The sequence below is a fragment of the Schistocerca cancellata genome, chromosome 4 (assembly GCF_023864275.1).
Source record: "Schistocerca cancellata isolate TAMUIC-IGC-003103 chromosome 4, iqSchCanc2.1, whole genome shotgun sequence".
Taxonomy (NCBI): domain Eukaryota; kingdom Metazoa; phylum Arthropoda; class Insecta; order Orthoptera; family Acrididae; genus Schistocerca; species Schistocerca cancellata.
The window spans coordinates 735698228-735720301 of NC_064629.1; the positions used below are offsets into that span (position 1 = coordinate 735698228).

The following is a 22074-nucleotide window of genomic DNA, read 5'->3' on the forward strand; positions in this document are numbered from 1 at the left end:
TCTAGGTAAATGTCATGGTTTATGTTGAAAAGCAGAATTTTCATTATTACATTATGTTTTTATTTTAGACAAATATGTATAAAGAAAAATAATTTACATACAATTATATCGTTATGATATGTTTTTAAGTGTTGAAAAAGGCATGAGAGGTGGAATATCCCAATGTTGTAATCGATATTATAAAGCTACTATAAATATACGAAAAATTATGTTAAAAACATATAAAATTCTTTTATATATTTATACATAAATTATTTCATTAGTTATTCTGTGAGTCAATATTTACCACATGACGGACGTGAATGGGAAGAGTAAAACAAATTTGATTCTAAAAAAATATCTTAATTTCAGATAGTACTGAAATAGGTTATATTTTCGAATTTGATTTTTAATATCTGAAAGAATGACATGATTAACATACGATTAGCATCCACAAAAAATACACCAAAGTCTACTGAAATAATTATTACATGTTTTCGCTAATAAATATTACTATGTGGTTCATTAAAGAAATTTTAAATAATAACTATCATTATAAAAACACATGGAGTTTTAAAATCTGAACAGTCTGATTGGTTAAAAACTTATATAAATTGAGATACAGAGATGGGAATGAAAGTGATTATGATTTTGGAAAGATTTTCATAAGTTATTTCGTAATTCAGTATTTGAAAAAACGATGAAAAATATTGGAATGGGGTTAGATAGTAAATTAGTCTCAGACAGTTAAAAAATGTGTTAAATTAATAGCGAACATAAATTTAAAACTAGAACAATTTTTAATAATACTTTAGTTACTATTCATATGAATAAACCCGTAGTTTTGCTTAATGAACTATTTTAAATTGGAATGTCCATGCTTAATTTATCGAAAGAATCGTGTATGAATTTCACTGTAATGTTATGAAACTAAAAGGTGGAGAAAATGTTGAACTTTGCTATCAAGATAGAGGTATTATATCTATAATATAATAATTGAGGTTTTTTTGAATATATGAAGAAAATGACAATTAAAGTTGATTCAAGTGGTTATACAGATATTAATATTTGTAATGTTTCTCATGTCAATAAATAAGTATTAAGAGAAATGAGGGATGAACGTATACAAAAACTAAAGAAAGAATTTTGCTGATGAAGATCGAAAATTTATGCTTATATAGTTGGTGATAGAAGAGTAGGAGTCATAGGCTGTAACGAAATGTGTCGTTAAGAATAAAAAATATTTAGAAGATTATAAAGACCAAACTGTAATATGTTGAAAAAAACGACGAACATCATTAAGTCATGGTCATTAAAAATCTTTAAGTACACATAGATACATTAACATTTGCTCATTATTTACTTAAATGTGTATATATATATATATATATATACACACCGGGTGATCAAAAAGTCAGTATAAATTTGAAAAATGAATAAACCACGGAATAATGTAGATAGAGAGGTACAAATTGACACACATGCTTCGAATGACATGGGGTTTTATTAGAACCAAAAAAATACAAACGTTCAAAAATGTCTGACATATCGCGGTACATCTGATCAGAATAGTAATAATTAGCATAACAAAGTACGACAATGCAAAGATGATGTTCTTTACAGGAAATGCTCAATATGTCCACCATCATTCCTCAACAATAGCTGTAGTCAAGGTATAATGTCGTGAACAGCACTGTAACGCATGTCCAGAGTTATGGTGAGCCATTAGCGTCGGATGTTGTCTTTCAGCATCCCTAGAGATGTCTGTCGATCATGATACACTTGCGACTTCCGGTGACCCCAAAGCCAATAATCGCACGGACTGAGGTCTGGCGACCTGGGAGGCCAAGCATTACGAAAGTGGTGGCTGAGCACACGTTCATCACCAAACGATGGGCGCAAGAGATGTTTCACGCATCTAGAAATACTTTTTTTGGTTCTAATGAAACCCCATGTTATTCCAAGCATGTGTGTCAATTTTTACCTCTCTATCTACATTATTCTGTGGTTTATTAAGTTTCCAAATTTATACTGACTTTTTGATTACCCAGTATATATATATATATATATATATATATATATATGTATGTATATTTGTAATAAACATAATATTGAGAATTCAACTGATAATTAGACATCACAGAAATGTACAAAACATTATATATATATAGCGAAACATGTTGACTTGGTGGTAATGAATATAATCATCTTTCAGATAGTCTTTAAAATGTTTACTCTTACACATCATCCAAATCGAGTATTACCAAATATGGAAAACAAGGAATGTGAGGTATTTGCTTAGTATGTAAAACTAAAAAAGTAAATATATTAAAAAAAAATTAGGTGATACTCTACATGTTCTAAAAGAATTAATTAATGAATTACATAAACTTATCAGAAAAAAATTTAAAGAGAAATGTCATTTCTGTAGTATAGATGAATTATGGCAAACAGATTAATAGAAATCTATTCAGGTAATTTAAAGGAATTTCAGAAGTAAATAAAAGATATAAATAATTACTGCAGGGTGTTACAAAAAGGTACGGACAAACTTTCAGGAATTATTCCTCACACACAAAGAAAGAAAATATGTTATGTGGCAATGTGTCCGGAAACACTTACTTTCCATATTAGAGCTCATTTTATTACTTCTCTTCAAATCACATTAATCATGGAATGGAAACACACAGCAACAGAACGTACCACCGTGACTTCAAACACTTTGTTACAGGAAATGTTCAAAATGTCCTCCGTTAGCGAGGATACATGCATCCACCCTCCGTCGCATGGAATCCCTGATGCGCTGATGCAGCCCTGGAGAATGGCGTATTGTATCACAACCGTCCACAATACGAGCATGAAGAGTCTCTACATTTGGTTCCGGGGTTGCGTAGACAAGAGCTTTCAAATGCCCCCATAAATGAAAGTCAGGAGGGTTGAGGTCAGGAGAGCGTGGAGGCCATGGAATTGGTCCGCCTCTACCAATCCATTGTTCACCAAACCTGTTGTTGAGAAGCGTACGAACACTTCGACTGAAATGTGGAGGAGCTCCATCGTGCATGAACCATATGTTGTGTCGTACTTGTAAAGGCACATGTTCTAGCAGCACAGGTAAAGTATCCCATATGAAATCATGATAACGTGCTCCATTGAGCGTAGGTGGAAGAACATGGGGCCCAATCAAGACATAACCAACATTGCCTGCTCAAACGTTCACAGAAAATCTGTGTTGATGACGTGATTGCACAACTGTGAGCGGATTCTCATTAGTCCACACATGTTGATTGTGAAAATTTACAATTTGATCACGTTGGAATGAAGCCTCATCCGTAAAGAGAACATTTGCACTGAAATGAGGATTGAGCCGGCCGGTGTGGCCGTGCCGTTCTAGGCGCTTCAGTTTGGAACCGCGTGACCACTACGGTCGCAGGTTCGAATCCTGCCTCGGGCATGGATGTGTGTGATGTCCTTAGGTTAGTTAGGTTTAAGTAGTTCTAAGTTCTAGGGGACTGCTGACCTCAGATGTTGAGTCACATAGTGCTCAGAGCCATTTTGAGGATTGACATATTGTTGGATGAACCATTCGCAGAAGTGTATCTGTGGAGGCCAATCAGCTGCTGGTAGTGCCTGCACATGCTGTACATGGTATGGAAACAACTGGTTCTCCCATAGCACTCTCCATACAGTGATGTGGTCAACGTTACCTTGTACAGCAGCAACTTCTCTGACGCTGACATTAGGGTTATCATCAACTGCACGAAGAATTGCCTCGTCCATTGCAAGTGTCCTTGTCGTTCTAGGTCTTCCCCAGTCGCGAGTCATAGGCTGGAATGTTCTGTGCTCCCTAAGACGCCAATCAATTGCTTCGAATGTCTTCGTGTCGGGACCCCTTCATTCTGGAAATCTGTCTCGATACAAACGTACCGCGCCACGGCTATTGCCCCGTGCTAATCCATACATCAAATGGGCATCTGCCAACTCCGCATTTGTAAACATTGCACTGACTGCAAAACCACGTTCGTGATGACCACTAACCTGTTGATGCTACGTACTGATGTGCTTGATGCTAGAACTGTAGAGCAATGAGTCGCATGTCAACACAAGCACCAAAGTCAACATTACCTTCCTTCATTTGGGCCAACTGGCGATGAATCGAGGAAGTACAGTACATACTGACGAAACTAAAATAAGCTCTAACATGGAAATTAAGCGTTTCTGGACACATGTCCACGTAACATCTTTTCTTTATTTGTGTGTGAGGAATGTTTCCTGAAAGTTTGGCCATACCTTTTTGTAACACCCTGTATAATCATTTTTTTCTCAAAATATGCCTTGGCTACTCCAGTTAAGAGTAAGACAGCTAAAAATGTAACTTATTCTTTCGAAAAAATTTTGAAGAATTTTACAAACATATAATGGAAAAGAATTTTATAATAAAATTTTGAATAACATATAAAATTAATGATATTCAACATTTATGGATTAAAAAGAAAGATTTACTAGAACAGTAAAGGAAAAAATGTGAAATAATTTTACTTGAAGCGAAAGTAGAAATAGATCGATTTTGTTTCTAAATTAATTGATTACTATTATAATTCAAAACATTCAATAATAAAAATGAAACCAAAGGAGGTAAAAAATTAAATCATTTTATTGCAAACTGTTTATTTAACAAATTTTGAAGGTAGCAAGGGAAATAGTAAATAAGTGCTAAAGTAAAAATACTAAAATCAAGGGAATTTTTGAAAAACGCCAGGCAGCTAATTGGTCAACAGCAAATTTCCTAACTGAAAAAGTTATTCATTCTAATTCAGTCATGTACAAATTAAAAGCTTCATTTGGGGAAGAAATGAAAGGAAATTTTTATGAACAAGAATTACAAAAAATGTATTTGCACATGTCTATGTCTATCTTGTTCAGAAAGATATAAAAAAGAGAAATCATTATGTTTTTGTTAAATGACTTACATATACTGTATATATATATATATATATATATATATATATATATATTAAAAGTTTGTTTTTCTAAAAATGATTATAATTACATTTAATGATTCCATTTTTTAGAAAGGAATTCAGTAATTCTTTATTTTTTACCTTTCCAATAAATTGTTTTTTGATAAATCATAGGTATCAAATTTAAGATATGTAATAATCATAGGATTGAGGATTCAACTGATAATTAGACATCACAGAAATATGAAAGATATGGCTATAGAACAACATATTGACCTGGTGTAAATGATTCAAATTCTTCGTGTATGTGGAAAATACGATCCTAAATGTTATTACAAAGAACTTTTAAAACGAATTCCTAGTGATGAACAAGCGAATATATTAGTATTGTTTGAAAATACTGAAACCAAATAATGATGAAGGGTACATAAATTAAAAAAAAGTGTGAACTATCAATCAATTGAAGATCTAAATTGTTTTTATAAGACTCCAAAGCGAATTATTCAAATAAATATGGGAAATGTAGTCTAAAATATATCAAAAATAAAAACATATCGATATAAATGGATACTTTTAAACTTTAGCAGTATTAGAAAATTGTAATATAAAATATATTTTAAAAGCAACATGAGACATGTTATTTCATAAAAATATAAAAATGTTAATATTACATGTAGATTTTAGATTTATATTATGTTAAATTACCTTTTTTTAAATAAAGATAATGTTATTAATTTAAGAGAAGATTAAGGTAGTTGGCAATACAGCTTAGGAATCAAAGAACATTATAACTGATTTATTTTTTAATGGAAATCATGTATATAATAAACGTTCATTTTTAAAATGAAAAACGAAAAGTTTATTAGATTTTTAAGAATAAAATATTCATTCGATTTGTAAAACTGATAATTGGAAAGAATTATTAGGTTTTTAAAACTGCAAAATTAAAATTTAAAAATTTAAAAAGTAAAATATTAAGTACTAAAAAATTAAAAACTGATTATGAAACGTGTTTATAAATTTAATATATAATCACCAAAATTAAATTTTTTCTTATTTGGGTTTTCAATTGTTATATTTGATTAAAATTAATGGTTTTAATTAATATCTTTTTAATGTAATTCAGTTAAATTGAAAGAATAATGTAGATTCATATTAGCACTTTTTTATTTAAAAGAATTTTCTCAGTTGAAATTAATTGAATAGTGATTAAATTGGACCCAGACCCATAAAGTGTGCTGATGGCCACATTTTATCTCTTCTGCAGATTGATGATAGTAGGTTCAAGGAAACTGAAGACCCATTAGACTCTTGAGAAGCGTCAATGAGAGGGGCTACCTGTCATGCTCATCATACTGAAGAGAATGTAACAATGTGACCAGAATGCAATGATCCACCAGCGTTGCCATAGAGAAGAAAATTGACATGCTCTAGCTCCAGGGTGCTGTAATTGGTTTCAGTGAGAACTTCTAAAACAGTGGCTCATTGTTGCTGCAGGAGGGGTAGCAACGCGATCAGCTATTGTACATAGCGTAAAGGTTTGTGTCTCTAGCTGCCATGGCGTAAGTAGCCACTTCAAACCTGACCACCAACAATTGTTTGTTATTTATTATTTATGATTTCTGGTAGTTTCTTGAAGTATCTTGTATTTTTAATGTTTATTTATCCTGGAATATTCGGATGTTGTATAAATATCAGAAATCTGGAATATCTAATGTTTGTATAAATATCAGCATTCTGGAAAACTTGATCTTTGTATAAATAGCTGTGCTCTTCAGCTAGAAGGACTTTTGTATTCTGTCTCTATGTTGTTATTTGTAACAAATATGTTTTCATTTCTAAATGCTGTGCTACATTGACAACCCTGCTTTGGTATCCATACTTGAGAATGATTATGACATGACAATATCTACGTACTTCATCATCATACTCTGTTGATCAGCATGATATGTCTATGAAAAGCGACCAGACTGCAATATCATTTTGTGAAAGGCAGTGTGAATGTTTACTATAGTCAATGCTTTAGTAACTACTTCTTGTGATGGCATTTTCTTGTGGCCTATCACCTTGAATTATATTCAAGCTTCTGCTGTCAGCTTTTGATCACAATAATTGCAGTACAAAGGGCGGTTTGAAGAAGCGAATCTATAGCAGATGGCTGCAGGAAAATAAATCAGTATATCTAAGGTGGGTTAAAGGACACTTAGGTATTCAATATAATGAAGAAGCAGACGGTCTTGCAAAAGAAAGCGTCAAAGAAGGGGACCCAATATTCACTCAGCTTCTATATTCTGGCTTCCGCCACGTTACAAAAAGAAAAAAAGAAAAAAAAAAAGGAGACATGCAATCAATGGGAACAGCAGTGGCAAACATCACAGCAGAAAAAGGGCTTTTCGTCTGCTTCAGTCCAGTGCACTACACAAAAAAAAACAGTACTGTTAGGAAAATCTGCCAAGGAGGTATGTAACATCAGTTATTAGCATAAGTTTGGGGCATGCATGTATCCCTACATGCCTCTACAGGATTGGAGTAATGGACCCTCCCACATGCAGTGAACTTCCAGAAGGCAATGGGATTTTGACACTGGGATGTTCCAAATATGTTTCACATGAAAATAAACTATGCAATAACCTTGCAAAAATGATGATTCCCTTACCAACAAAGATTAAAGCGTTAATGAGTGAGAATAACCTATATAATATAATATAATCAATAGTTTAATATTATGTTAGCTACAAGAGGTGGAGATAAAGCTCTGACATAAAAACTGAATTGGTTGTTGCAGTTTTGTAGTTATATATATATATATATATATATATATATATATATATATATATATATATATGAAACTACAAAATTGCAACAACTAATTCAGTTTTATGTCAGAGCTTTATCTCCACCTCTTGTAGCTAATATACTATTTAACTATATATAAAGTTTGTGTGTACCTAGAATTTAACTGAAGTGACAACCTAAACAACTGTAATAGCTATATTGTTTGCTACAAAAAGCCAGTAAACAATTAATAAAAATATTATGAGGTAACCTGTGGACACGAGAATGCGCTTCCATATAGCCATTCCTTCCACTACTTTTTGTGCATGCTCTATGAGCTGTTGTTCTTTAGCATCAGCAATTGTGCACGATGAGACGGGCATCGTATAGACATACTTTAACACATACCAACCTGCTACGGCTAAAAAAATTGCAGCGACACTTTGCAAACCACTGTGATGCACATGGCAGAAGATATCACATACAAGGTTTCTCTCCCACTGATCCAGGTAAGGAGCATGAGAAGAATGACTGCTTAAATGCCCTTGTGCGTGCGGCAATTAGTTTAATCTTGTCTTCGTGGTCACTACTGGGGCGATATGTAGACGACTGGCAAAATATCTCTAGATTATTCGCTTAATATTGGTTCTCGAATTTTTGTAAGTAGGTTTTCACAAGATACTGGCGTCTCTCTTCACGCGTCAGCCAATTCAGCTGTCTTAGCATTTTGCTGACCTTCTTCCACTAGTCAAACAATCCTTTACCCATGCGCTTTTTTTTTGTACCAGCACGTTCAATACCCCAATTAGAAATATCTGGTGTGGGTTCCATACCCTTGAACAGTACTTTAAAATGGCATGCATGAGTGTTTAGTAACCTGTTTCCTTTATAGATGCCATCTTTAGTTTTTGGAGCGCGTAGCTTTACAAATATAGAATTAGTTTCTTTTACTAATCGAGTCTTTTATTTTTCGAAGGTTACACTGTCTTATCTCAAATTCTCCATTCTATAGAAATCAACTGTTGCTGCAAATGTTATGGAGTGTTTTTCTTATCGTATATGTGTCCACAAATTGGGAAAAGTTTAATTCTTTCACAGGCGTTAGCATTCTTACGCTTCGAAGATATATGCTGGTTCAAATGAAATTAATCACAACAAGAATTTTCGTGGGACCATTTAACTGGCAATGTGTGTGCTTTGAAACTTGCGAAACTCTGTCATCACTTCTCACGTTTAGCCATGAATTCGATTTTTTTAATACTACCACTACGCGAGAATTACAGCACCGTGAGCAGACAGCAAATATTTACATAATGTGATTACTGTCGCAGCGACATCTATCCTTACCCTCAGTGGTCCAGTGTCTCCGTTGCTGCTGCGGCTAGACGCATGATACTGTGGTAGTCTGTGCAGTTGCAAAGATTATAGACTTAAGTTGATGTGGGTGGTTTGTTGACAGGTGGGGAGACAGAAGATGTCAATTGTTTAAGATGTGATTAACAGATGATGGATTCAGCGTTGAGTGTTGTGGTTATTAATAATGCACACCAGGGTTAGAATGTTGAAGTAATGCCCAGAACATGGCAACGAATAATTTGCAATGGCAGCGCTTTTGTATATGTATCCAGAAACACGCCCCTCCCGTTCATTCTGTCACTTTGGATTTAAAGTGATTTAAGTACACCTAATAAATTAAAACTTTATTGTTAGACTTAATTGTTTATCGCGATAGTAGTCGTTTATGCATGCTGCATCACTGGTAATTCGTTTTATATAGGTATGGAAGATAGCCTGAGTGTAAGGTCGTACGAATCAGGTACTACTAGTGAAGAATATGAGATTTTAGCTGGGAATACCGTCAATAGACCCCAGCTCCATATTGCAGATGACGGTAGCATTGATGACTTAAGAAAAAATTTGAGAGAAGTACTGTCAGAAGACTGCCAGAGTCCAAAAATGGAAAATAGTATAAATAATGCAGCTGTTACCCAGTCCTCAGATGCAGAAGCTATTAAAATTGTCGGCAAAAGCATATTTTATAATGAGGACTCGGACATTTCAAACTCACCATCAAATGAAGTAGAGAAGGAAGACACCATGAAGAATGAAGAATTGACAAATGGTGAGCAGAGTTCGTTATTATTAAAAAGTGCAATGAATGTTGATACATTTATAAATGTAATTTCACTAGCTGGAGTCTGCAATTACTCTTATTTTGTAGTAGTAAACACCCCTTGTATTGAAATAAATTTACCTTTGCGGCAACATTTTTTTTTTTTTTCCCTCCTGAATGAATGTTAAGAAAGTGTGCTGTGCATATGTAAATTAGGTAATTCGTGTATAATTAGCGTTTTTTCACACTTATGAATTACGAAGCCATCACCACATAAAAGTAGAAATTCAGGATTGTTGTATGGATGATCCCGGAGTGAGATAAGTATAATTGTTGGCTAGTACACTGATTTTGCACTTGTGCAGGCCTATATAAATGATTGCCATTTTTACCATGGTGGGTGATTGACGATATTCTAAGTTGAGTAAAAATATTGAGCATATGAGGACTTTTATACTGTAACTGGAATATGTATGGACCACATCAGCATGACTGTAAAGACAGCGCATGTCTCTTTACTTATTATCTTGCAGCAGGAAGACTAAAGTTTTGTGGTGAGTGGGTGGTAGTGCTCCCCCCCCCCCCCCCCCCCCAATATTGGTTGATAAGACAGACTGATCTGTAATGTAGCCCAAGGTGTTATTAATATTGGAAGGTGATTCTTTATTTGTGAGTTATCAAACCCAATAAATTTGAATACAAAATAAATGCGGCAGCCAAATCAACCTGTAGCATAGCTCAAGTCTTTGTTCACTTCTTATTTAACACATATTTCATTATAAATAATTAAATCTGTGAAGTAAATTCAGAAGAACTGTTTTACATAATAGACATATCTCTGGTCAGTATTTCAGTGTATATTATGTATATATTAGTGTATATATTGTACATCAGCTACAAATGACGTAAGGGAGCCTCTGTGCAACTTTTACTGTAATTTTGTGTACATTGTTATGAAGCAGGCAATGGCAGTCAGTAAAAGTTGAAAGTATAGTTCCACTTTCTGGCTCCAGGAGGGCCAGTTGGGTTCATCCAACCACCATGTCATTCTCTACCAGCAGCATAGTTGGATGTAGTGTGGAGGAGTGTCTGTTCAGCCAGTCATTGTCAGGTATCTTCCTTTTGGAACTGCTTCTAAGTAACACCTCATTTTGCCTCACAAGGCTAAGTGCACACTATATCAGTCTTCCCACGATTTCCTCACATCCTGGCTATGACTGCTTCATGTCAATATTTATTTATTCATCCATAAAGTCTTTCCAGATTGTGTGATACAGTCCCCCCACCCCCCCTACACACACACACACACACACACACACACACACACACACACACACACACACACACACACACACTCTCTCTCTCTCTCTCTCTCTCTCTCTCTCTCTCTCTCTCTCTCTCTCTCTCTGCTTGTAGTAGCTGCCCTGTCTTGTTTCAAGTCTCTTGTATTTCAAATGTTCTAAAAATTCTGCTATTGAATAGAAGCAGTGATGTAATAAGAATGTGCATAGGGTTTTACAAAAAAAAAAGTTACTTTTGTAAATTTTGCGTAGCACCATCTGCAGTGGACATTTTATAAGCTAATGTCACCACTGATGGGACATGAATCTTTTGCATTCCATCATGCTTATGGATATTGAAGTTTTATTTAAGTCTGTTAAATTTTTTCTAACATCTTTACAAATTTGTGGTAAATACGTACAGTGAATTGGGAGGATTGACGACTGTTGAAAAAGAGCTTTGAAAGAATGTTGCATTTATTTTACAGTTATCTTCTGAGTCAAGAGAATGACTGAACTAGGTAGTGTAATACACCAGAATCTAATTCCATATAATAGGATGCTGTGAAATTGGGCAGCGTAGGTGATTCAGACAGTGTGACAGCTTATTTATAGAGTAGACCAGAACATATAAGTTAACATATTTTATTTAGTGTCCCATTTATTTTGTTTACATGTGTGTGCCATTAGAAGTAATTCTGAAGCCATATGCTTAAAAATTTTGATTAAATTATATTATGTTTGTATTTAGTGATGTTTTCTCATTGTACTGAACACTACCAGCCGTTGTGGCTGAGCAGTTCTAGGTGCTTCAGTCTGGAACTGCGCAGCCGCTGCGGTCGCGGGTTCGAATCCTGCCTCAGGCATGGATGTGTGTGATGTCTTTAGGTTGGTTAGGTTTAAGTAGTTCTAAGTTCCAGGGGACTGATGACCTCAGATGTTAAGTCCCATAGTGCTCAGAGCCATTTGAACCATTTTTTACTGAACACTGGAATCTTGCGCCACTGCAGGCATTGCTGGGAGTAAAACTGCTATGTTGATCACAGCAAGAAAATGCATTAAACCAAGTCATATTAGCATAAACTTCCTGTGTAACTTTATGGGACCTGCCTTTTGCCTCTGTACAGTGCGCCTAATTTTCAAATATCACTGTTGCAGCTTTTTGAAGAATTTAAGCGAAGTGATATTTGTTCAAGAATATTTTATATTGCCTAATTTTCACAATACTGTCACAGTTCAAGAGCTTTATTTATGATGCCTCTACTGAAAGTAATGAGCAACCCATTTTTAAAATTCCATTTCCATCAATTTAACAAAACAAATGCAGGATTGTAATCTACAAAGCTAACACCACATGTTTCCTTATTGTGACTCCATTATTATCTATAATGTGATCACAGACTGTTCATCCTAAATGGCTGACACCAATGTTTCATTTTGGTGGCGTGCCGTCATTGAATTCTTTATTAATGAGGGAAAATGTGCTGCTGAAATTCACCTTAGACTTGAACGTGACTATGGAGAGTCTACATGGGCGCCAGATAGTGGTACAAAATGCCTGGGCATTGATAAATTGAGGCAAATGCCCGGGATAATTGCCTGGGCAAATGCCCAAAACTCATAAATGCCCAGGCATTTATGCATTTTAAAGATTAATTGATAAGCAGTGCTTATAATAAAATTAAGCTGATATTTTGTATTGGAAAAGTTGTTTTGCAACACTGCCTCTGAAGTGGTTGGGTAACAGAGTTAAAAAAGTTGCTTGAGAGTTAGGGGAGGGTTATATGAGGAATTAAATTGGACTGTAAAAATAACTTTTTACATCTTTAATAATGTCAATTCTTGGAGTAGTGTATGATTTAAAAAAAAAGCCGGCCGCGGTGGTCTAGCGGTTCTAGGCGCTCAGTCCGGAGCCGCACGACTGCTAAGGTCGCAGGTTCGAATCCTGCCTCGGGCATGGATGTGTGTGATGTCCTTAGGTTAGTTAGGTTTAAGTAGTTCTAAGTTCTAGGGGACTGATGACCATAGATGTTAAGTCCCATAGTGCTCAGAGCCATTTGAATATGATAAAAAAAGAAAACAATATGCAAGTTTAAAAGTAATTTTTGAAATAAAGTGTAGTTTATATTAAGCAGCCAGCGCTTATATAGTTCTTCTTGCTTATACTATATTGCTGCAAAAAATTAAGAGGGCAAAAGTTTATCCATAATGATTTTAATTAGGAAAGTGTCATGTTTCGATTCCACAATTCCAAGAATCGCCGATTCTCTAGGAATTGACAAGTATTGGAATCAAACAATTCCAGCATCTTGTTCATCAATTCTTTGTTATTAAATCTTTTTTGTGTATGTGTTCTCATTTTATCTTCACAGCAGTGCAATCATTTGAAAGTAGATAAAGAAAGAAGTAGAATAGAACACTAAAAATAGTCTGTCTCAAATGTCACTACATCTGACACCAAAGCATTTTTTCACTGAAAACAATTTAACATTTAAGAAAGCTTTTATCACCAAGAAGCACATGCCAGCTGTTTAATACATTCAGTAATAATTTTGTTATTAATAATCATTCTTCAAGATTATTCAGAAATCTAACATGGATTATAAAGTGTGTTATGTTACAAAGCGATGACCCAAGGATAATGTTTTTTTCATACCGGCTTACCACTACACAGCTGTTCTACACAGTGTGTGTATGTGTGTGTGAAGAGTAGAACGGGTAAAAAGAGAAAGGACATCGTACATGATAAGCTGCTGTCAGCAACATGCACCCATCCTTGGTACTGCAAGTTAGAATGCTTGTAAAAAAAAGATTCTCTCTTCTTTCCTATCATTCTTAATAATAGAGGCAATGAATAACATATATATGTCTAAGTGTAAACATTTACTAACTTTTAATATCAGCAGTATTGTTCCATCCCTTATTTTAATTGGTAAATTATGAAAAACTTTAAAAAGTGCTTTTTTATATAAATGCCCAGGTTCTGGGAATTTAAAACTGCTTTGGGCAAATGCCCATTTACAGGGGTTGGAACTTTGATAGTGGCAACTATTTATTTACAGCTCGTGCAAAATAGATACGTTTCAAAGTTTTACTGACCCTTTTCCAGCGATGTGGAAGTCGGTGTTGGGTGAAAAATTTCAAAGATGGTAACACTGGTATCCAAGATGAGCCTAATAGCAGGTGCCCTCGAACTGTCTTCATGGAATGCAGCAAGGATAGAGTTGATTGATTTTCTTGAACTTTGACTAGCTATAAATGCTGCTCACTATATCCAGACACTTCCGAGGTTCTGTCATGCACTGTGCAATAAACACCATGGGGAAATCAACCTGCAACAGGATGATGCGTGTCCTCACACTGCTCATGCCACTGTACAGAAGAGCAGGACATTTGGGTGGGAAAATCCTGCACATCCTACAATCCCGACTTGACACCCTCTGACTACCTACTTTTCGGTTCTGTCAGATGTGAGGCCATTGCTATGAGACAGTGGAGGATGTGCAATAAGCACAGCATCAGTGTCTTCAGGAAACCGGCACAGAGTTTTACTGCAGGTGTATTTTTGAATTTGTATAATGATAGGAACAATGTGTGCAAACAAATGGGGACTATGTTGAAAACTGACACAAAATATATAGATTAATATGACATACTTTGTTTGTCTAAAAAACAAAGATTAAAGATTATGCTCTTTGCTTTCATTATGGCTCTCATATATTTGTCAAATGCCTTCTTAAATAGACACAAGCCTAGCAAACAGTGTGTATGTTGTCTCCTCTATATTAAATTGGGAAACTGCAGTTGCTATTAGGCACTGATCTATCAGCACACATACACTCCTAGTGATTGTCCTTCGAGTCACATTTACATACTGTGTTTATATAGTGGAAAGAAAGTGGGAAAGGGGGAGGAGTACAGAGAGAGCCTACATACAAAAGGTATATGTTTCAATGCTGTTTAAAAATACGTTCAGTAAAGGGATGTAAGCTTTCAAATAGTTCGAAGCACCTCAAAGCCCAGTTTTTTACTCAAGTCTGCTGTTTACAAAAGGTAGTTAAAAAGTTTTAACCATCACAATGAAAATATAGATGTATGTAGCAGAACTTATTTTGTTTTTGTTTGACAGTATATGTATACAGGTGTAATACACTTTGAAATCCCCGCACCACAGTACCATAGCACACTGCCAGGGGAGCTCAAACAAAATGACACTCCTTTGGTAAAGTTTAGTTTCGTGCAGTAATTCATTTTCGACAGCAGTGGAAATGTTGCAGCTGTGGCAAGCCAATCCAGATGACTTCTTTATCTGTCTAGGTTGGCCTGACACAGCTGTAACATGTCCACGTCTGCCAAAGATCAATTACTGAATGACAATCTACTTTATCAACATATTGTGCCATTTTGTTTTGGCTTTTGTAGTTGCATGCTACAGTATTGTGCCATGGGAAATGCAAATTGAATTATTACTGCAGACATGCACCATCAAACAAACAATAAATTTTATTTATTTATTTACTGGCTTACTTTCGATGTGGTAATTAAAATTTTATGATGATCCCTAATAATCACTGTGGCAGTATTTTCATCCCCCCCCCCCCCCAAATCTCTCTCTCTCTCTCTCTCTCTCTCTCTCTCTCTCTCTCTCCCTGTCCCTCTCTCTCTCTCTCTCTCTCTCTCTCTCTCTCTCTCTCTCTCTCTCTCTCTCTCTGTCTCTCTCTCTCTCTCTCTCTCTCTGTGTGTGTGTGTCTTTAATGCATCTAAATAGTTAAAAAAAAATTGATACTGGTCCTTAGATTTTCTGAAACATCCACTCCACTGCTTAATGAAACAGTATCATAGTCATTATGCAGTGCATCTTTTACTATGCTGGAAACGACTAATAATGTTTTTGAATGTGTATAAAAGTTTAGTGAATAGAAAACTGTTAGTGACAAATAGTAATTTCTGTTGGTTCTTCTCATTGAAGAAAAATAATGGAGACACACATTTTTCAAACTATCCATTGCCCACTGTTGTGAAACCAGTAAACATGCAAAAATTATATTTTATGGAAAGGCTCATTTCTCGTACTGCCAATGAAACTTGTCAAGGGGGGAATATTCAATTATAACTGGGTTTTGGAACTCAGAGGTGAGTGGATAGCAGGCACTAATGAGATAAAAAAGTGAATAAATGTAACAAATAAACTTTGACTGAAATATTGATGTATGAAGGAAGGTTTAAAAGTTTTTCCAGTTGTAATGATGTTTGTACAATTAGCTGCAATAGTTTTAACATTTTCTTTTCATGAAGAAAAACTCTTTTTGGCTATGTTATATAATGTGTGTGTGTGTATAATTGATTCCTCCACCACTTTTGCGTTGAATATGAAATGGATGTATATTTAAGAGAGTGTTTCCTTGTTTGTGCTAGTGTAGTAATGCAGCTACTAAAAGATCTACTCATTTAACCAGCAATTTTTCAGTTCCAGATGTGCAACAGGAGTGTACTATTTTTAATGGAGTAACATATCTTGGTTCAGCTGCCATAAATGCTCCTAAAAGTGAAGCAGAGATTCAGAGGAATATGGCAATATTAAATGAACAGTCTATAGAAAGTGGAATTAAAATTTCTGTGTCCGTTCCAAGCTCTTCCGATGGAACAGTTGTGTGAGTGTTAATATTGTGACAAATGAATCTTTTATTCCAGTTTACTTTCAGGCATGCACTGCATCTGTCCTAACTTTGTAACCAGATCAAATCTGTCTTTACATATTTTCTAACAGTATGTTTAATTAATTATGTGCTTTAGTTCATTATGTGCCATGTTTCCCCAACATTCAACAAAATGCCAAATTTATCTGTTATGTTGTAGCCATTGTTGACATGACACAAAGATATACTTAATTTGAGAATGGCTGTAAAAGGTAGTATACTGCAGTAAATTTTTAATTATTGCATCTCTTCATAATGATTGAGACAAATTCATCCTGCACCTAAGGTGTATTGTATTTTACTTTTAATCTTCTCTGTATGAGGAAGCTTCATTTGCTGCATATTCTTGCAACTATTTTATTATGAAAATATGTGTGTTCTGTTTCTTTGAAGTTTGTTTGGTTTTCTTTGTGAGTGTAATGCAACAGAGATATTACTTTCCCATGTTCTGATTTTATTTCATTTGTGTTGAAGGAAAGGAAGTGAAAAAAAGTGATCTGTGTAGGCCTGCATACATGAAAGAATTAACAAGTGATATTACTAAAGGATCATAACAAATAAAGTCAGTGTGAACTAATCCACTAACTAAACTACAACCGTGCTTATGACACTGTGCTTATTGTAGTCAGTCAGCCCTAAGGAAGACAGCTTGCTCTGTATTTAATGCTCTACTCATTTTCAACAAAACATCTCTGTTTCCTCATTACAAACAGGACAATCAAATATTCTCAGTGCCCAGTCATTATCATAACATAAATTATGCTGTTGCGATACTCATTAAGAGTACATTTATTGAGTGTGCAGCAAAACACTAAAAGTAATCAGTATTTCACCCCCTGAGTACATGTGGCAGTACTGTGAAACCAGTAGTCACTGTTAAAAGTATTTATCCATCTTCATGTTTCATTTTCACCACCAATAAACATGTTTTCACCAAGTATGGCACCTGCCTGTTTTGAAGCCAGTCTTATCAGTTCGACATATGAAATTTTTGTCAAAGAAAAATGCTTTGTCTGTAGTTTAAAACAGATAGAATACTTCATGTTGGCATTGAGTGTTGTATGATACCTCCACTCAGCAATACTTGTTTGTACGTAGTCCACCTATACATCACAACAATGAAATTTAGAGTATCTTCCAATGCACCAGACAAAAGTTACCTGCCAAGATTAGAAAATAGATCAAGTGTGAAAATCACTTGGGAGGTAATATTAATAGCTCCTTGAGGCTTTTGTAAAACCATTGAAAAATGGGAGATGACAAGTACATAATCAATGACTGAAGCAAAGAATGGAAAAGACTTTACTGTAGCAAGTTTATCAGTTACTCTTCTTTCTTGTCTTGTGCCCTGTCATTAAAACAGATACAACACAAAAGGAACAAAAATCTTCTGTTGCTTATCACAGTTCTTGTAATCTCAATCCTGTGTCATGTGCTGTCCACAGTTCAGTGACAATGTGGTTTGTTTTTTTAGTCCTGAAGAGGTACAGCAATCCAAACAATGCCATTATTTCCACTTTGTAGTTTTTTTAGTATACCTTTCTCTTGAAACTGTACACTTTCTTTCTTAGACTGAGTATCTAAGTTTGTTTATCTTATTATTTTGTCAGCCATTGCCATACTAAGTATTGTCCATAAAGCCTCGGTTTCACTTGTCACCCTTTTGGCACCATGTTTAGGTCCAGGAAATATATTTACGGTAGTCTTTCTTTGTGTTTTTTTCATTTTTTGTCAGATTAGCACTCATTTCATTCCATTTACATGTTTTATCACAACTGTGGGGAAAGAAGAGGAACTTATCACACAAAGTGACCACAATTCAGATTCTAAAAAAGAACATGATTCAGATGATGACCGTGAATATTCACTCTCCACTTGTGATATTTTTATTGGAGGGGATAAAACATGTAAATGGAATGAAATGTGTGCTAATGTGACAAAAAATGAAAAAACAAAAAGTAAGAATATTGTAAATATATTTCCTGCACCTAAACATGGTGGCAAAGGGGTGACAAGTGAAACCGAGGCTTTATGGACAATACTTAGCTTGGAAATGATTGAAAAAATACTAAGATATACAAACTTAGATACTCAGTCTAAGAAAGAAAGTGTGTGTACAGTTTCAGAGAAAGGGATACTAAAGAAACTACAAAGTAGAAATAATGGCATTGTTTGGATTGCTGTACCTCTTCAAGACTAAAGAAACAAACCACAGTGTCATTGAACTGTGGACAGCAGATGACACAGGATTGAGATTACAAGAGCTGTAATGAGCTACAGAAGATTTTTGTTCCTTTTGTGTTGTATCCATTTTGATGACAAGGGCACAAGACAAGAAAGAAGAGTAACTGATAAACTTACTAAAATAAGGCAAATATTAAATGACTTTTTGATGAACTGCAAGATCACTTACAGGGTAGGCATATTTTTGATAGATGAGAAGTTGCAAGCTTTCCGGGAATGTTGTTCTTTTGTTCAGTGTATCCTGCACAAACTGGTGAAGCACGGGATAAAGATTTTTTGTTTTAGCATATTGAAGTGTATTGTGGGAAACAATCTACAAGACCAAACAATGCTTCTCTCCCTTTGACGTTGTAGGTAGGCCTGTAACTCACATTGAAGGCTCTTGTTAAAAAAGCGGCTAATATGCATCGGTACCTTGAGAAAAAACAAATGCTATATCCCACAACAATTTTTGCCTGAGAATGGTGGGGCTATGCATTCCCCTCTATTTGGTTTCCAAAATGGTATGACATTAGTTTCATATGTATAATAATAATAACAATAAGATAATTTTAGTACTTTCAATTATGCATATATGCTCTAATGGATATGGAAGAAATCAGTAATCTGTACTCATATCGTTTTTCATGCAAATGTTATAAATCCAAAAAAGAGAGAAAAAAAAAGGATTTGCTTGAAATACTTGGTATTTTCCCTTACGAAACCTCAGCTAATGGAAAGAGCTTCTTCGTGCCACCATAGCAACATTGCTCAAGAAATACTAACAAGGGGAGGCCACGGTGTTGGGATCACAGAGTTACTTCAAACTTTGAACATCTTTAGTAGGCCATTAAAACAACATAATGTGCAAGTAGTGTCGTGCACATATTTAAGTCGAGTTGGTTTAACCTTGTTTTATTATGAGCTGAAATGTTCATTTCCATTTTGGCACAGTTATAATTAGCAATACCTATGGATTATTGTCAAAACTCCAAACTCTGAGCCATCTGTACCTGGATTAGGTAGTACAGTGTAGAAAGGAAGATTAAGGTTATGCACTCCATAAACGACAAGGCATTGGAGATGGAGCTCAAATGAGGGAACTTAATTGGCCATGTCCTTTCGTGGGAACTATCCCGGCATTTGCCTGAAAATCTCTAAACATCTAAATCTGGATGGCAAGATAGGAATTTGAATCACTGCCCTCAAGTCCAGTGTCTTACCACCTCAATTGGTAAATATACAGAATTGTGAAGTATACAAATTTTAGTTATGGCCACCAGTCGGATCCCAAAAATTTATTGAATCTACCAGTAGTGGCATCAACCATTTGCTTCAATTATTCTGTCAAGGAAAAAAGTTTTCTAGGCATTAGTTTCTCATTTTGGTCACTTACCAGTTGAGGTGGTAAGACACTGGACTTGAGGGCAGTGATTCAAATTCCCATCTTGCCATCCAGATTTAGATGTTAAGCGATTTTCAAGGCAAATGCCAGGATAGTTCCTATGAAAGGACATGGCCAATTAAGTCCCCTCATTTGAGCTCCATCTCCAATGCCTTGTTGTTTATGGAGTGCATAACCTTAATCTTCCTTTCTTCATGTTTCTCACTTGAACTTACTTTAGTCTGGAAGAATTGAACCTTGAACGAAATGTGTTCATAAAGCCACTGGAGGCATCAGTGGAAGTCACTCACCCATGAAGCCTGTGCTTGTAATCATGCATGAGCTGCAATCTGAAATAATACTTGTGCAGAATTGTGAAATTCATGTATTGTATGAGAGGGACAGCTAATATAATTTGTGCACAGTAGGGTTGCTAGATGCAAAAACACATACAATTGTCAGCTGCACTAGGCTTGCATGATAAATCCTAAACACTGTCTGAGAGTTATAAATATTCAAAGCATTATTTAAAACAATTCTGCCAACACTTATGATCTGTTGTCAGTGAAAAAAAAAAATACGTTCAAACAACAAATGTGCTTCTTTCGAAGAATAAACATTAGGCTATGAAATCTTAATAAACCGGGACTGTGGCTATAATCTTAGCAAGGCTTGGGAACCAGCGATCGGGTTAATCAAGAGTAAATCGAGCAGACGTATAGTTGTGACGACCACGGCGGACAGAGCCATCACACCGACGTCATCTCAGACGCCGTCGCAATCTGTTCCACCGCGCGACCGTGGCGCTGGGCGCGGACGGCGGAGGGAGCGCGCCGCGGGCGGAGGGTATTTAAATCGGCCGCCGCCGCGACCAAACCCAGTTCCCTCTGAGCAGCCATAGCGTACGGATCTCCGTGCCGGCACGTTCACAGGAGCTCAGTCCGTCAGTTCACCTGATGATGGCGACATGTTTGATCGCCGAAATATTGTGCCCGTTGGACACTATAGACCGGCAGCATACCCGTGGATATTTTGATTATCAAATACGCCGGGAGAAACTCAAGAATCACACCTTAAAAACACTCATCAAATGAGAAGTATGTATGAAAGAACAGGTATCTCAGGAAATATTAAGAATTCACATTGCAATACAAAGCATTTGCTAATCATGTATAATTGTACAGCAGTACAAACAAAATTCAGTGTTGACTGGACAATCTGTCTACTTGTGTTTTCAGTACACTAGGACTGTTTGGGACACTTTTTATATCTAGCCTCCTAATGACATTTTTTCCCATTAGTTTGTTCCTGGTTTTGCTGAATGTGTTTTTTGTTATGAGGTGTCTTTTTCATAAATTTTGGGATTTTTGTTTGTATAGGTAGTCACTTTATTATTTTTATTATTTATTCATAAATCACAGTCTTCCTCTCAGAGTATTTGTTATACTGGTAATTTCAAGTGAAAAAATAGAATGCCAGCTTGAGTGAAAAAAAGTTTCCTAGGTCAGCTAATGATCTTTCATTCACACGAATAAAACAAGAACTGGTTCTGCCTCTAACTCCCAGAAAAAATTGCATTGTAGTTGACAACTCACAGCAATTTGAGTTTCTTTGCTTATGTATATTCAGTAACTGTTCCATAGTATACAGAAATTCTGTGGAAGTG

The 22074-nt window shown here is 35.4% G+C and overlaps 1 protein-coding gene across 1 annotated transcript in view; it reads left to right on the plus strand.

The window, feature by feature from the left end:
• Positions 1-9164: 9164 nt before the first annotated feature.
• The window catches only part of LOC126183840 (rab GTPase-activating protein 1-like), a 157805-nt gene continuing 144895 nt past the window's right edge, over positions 9165-22074 (plus strand). Inside the window, exons 1-2 of the mRNA XM_049926100.1 lie at positions 9165-9834; positions 16573-16756. Coding sequence (XP_049782057.1) covers positions 9492-9834; positions 16573-16756 — 527 coding nt within the window. The 5' untranslated portion in view covers positions 9165-9491. The remainder of the gene's footprint in view (positions 9835-16572; positions 16757-22074) is intronic.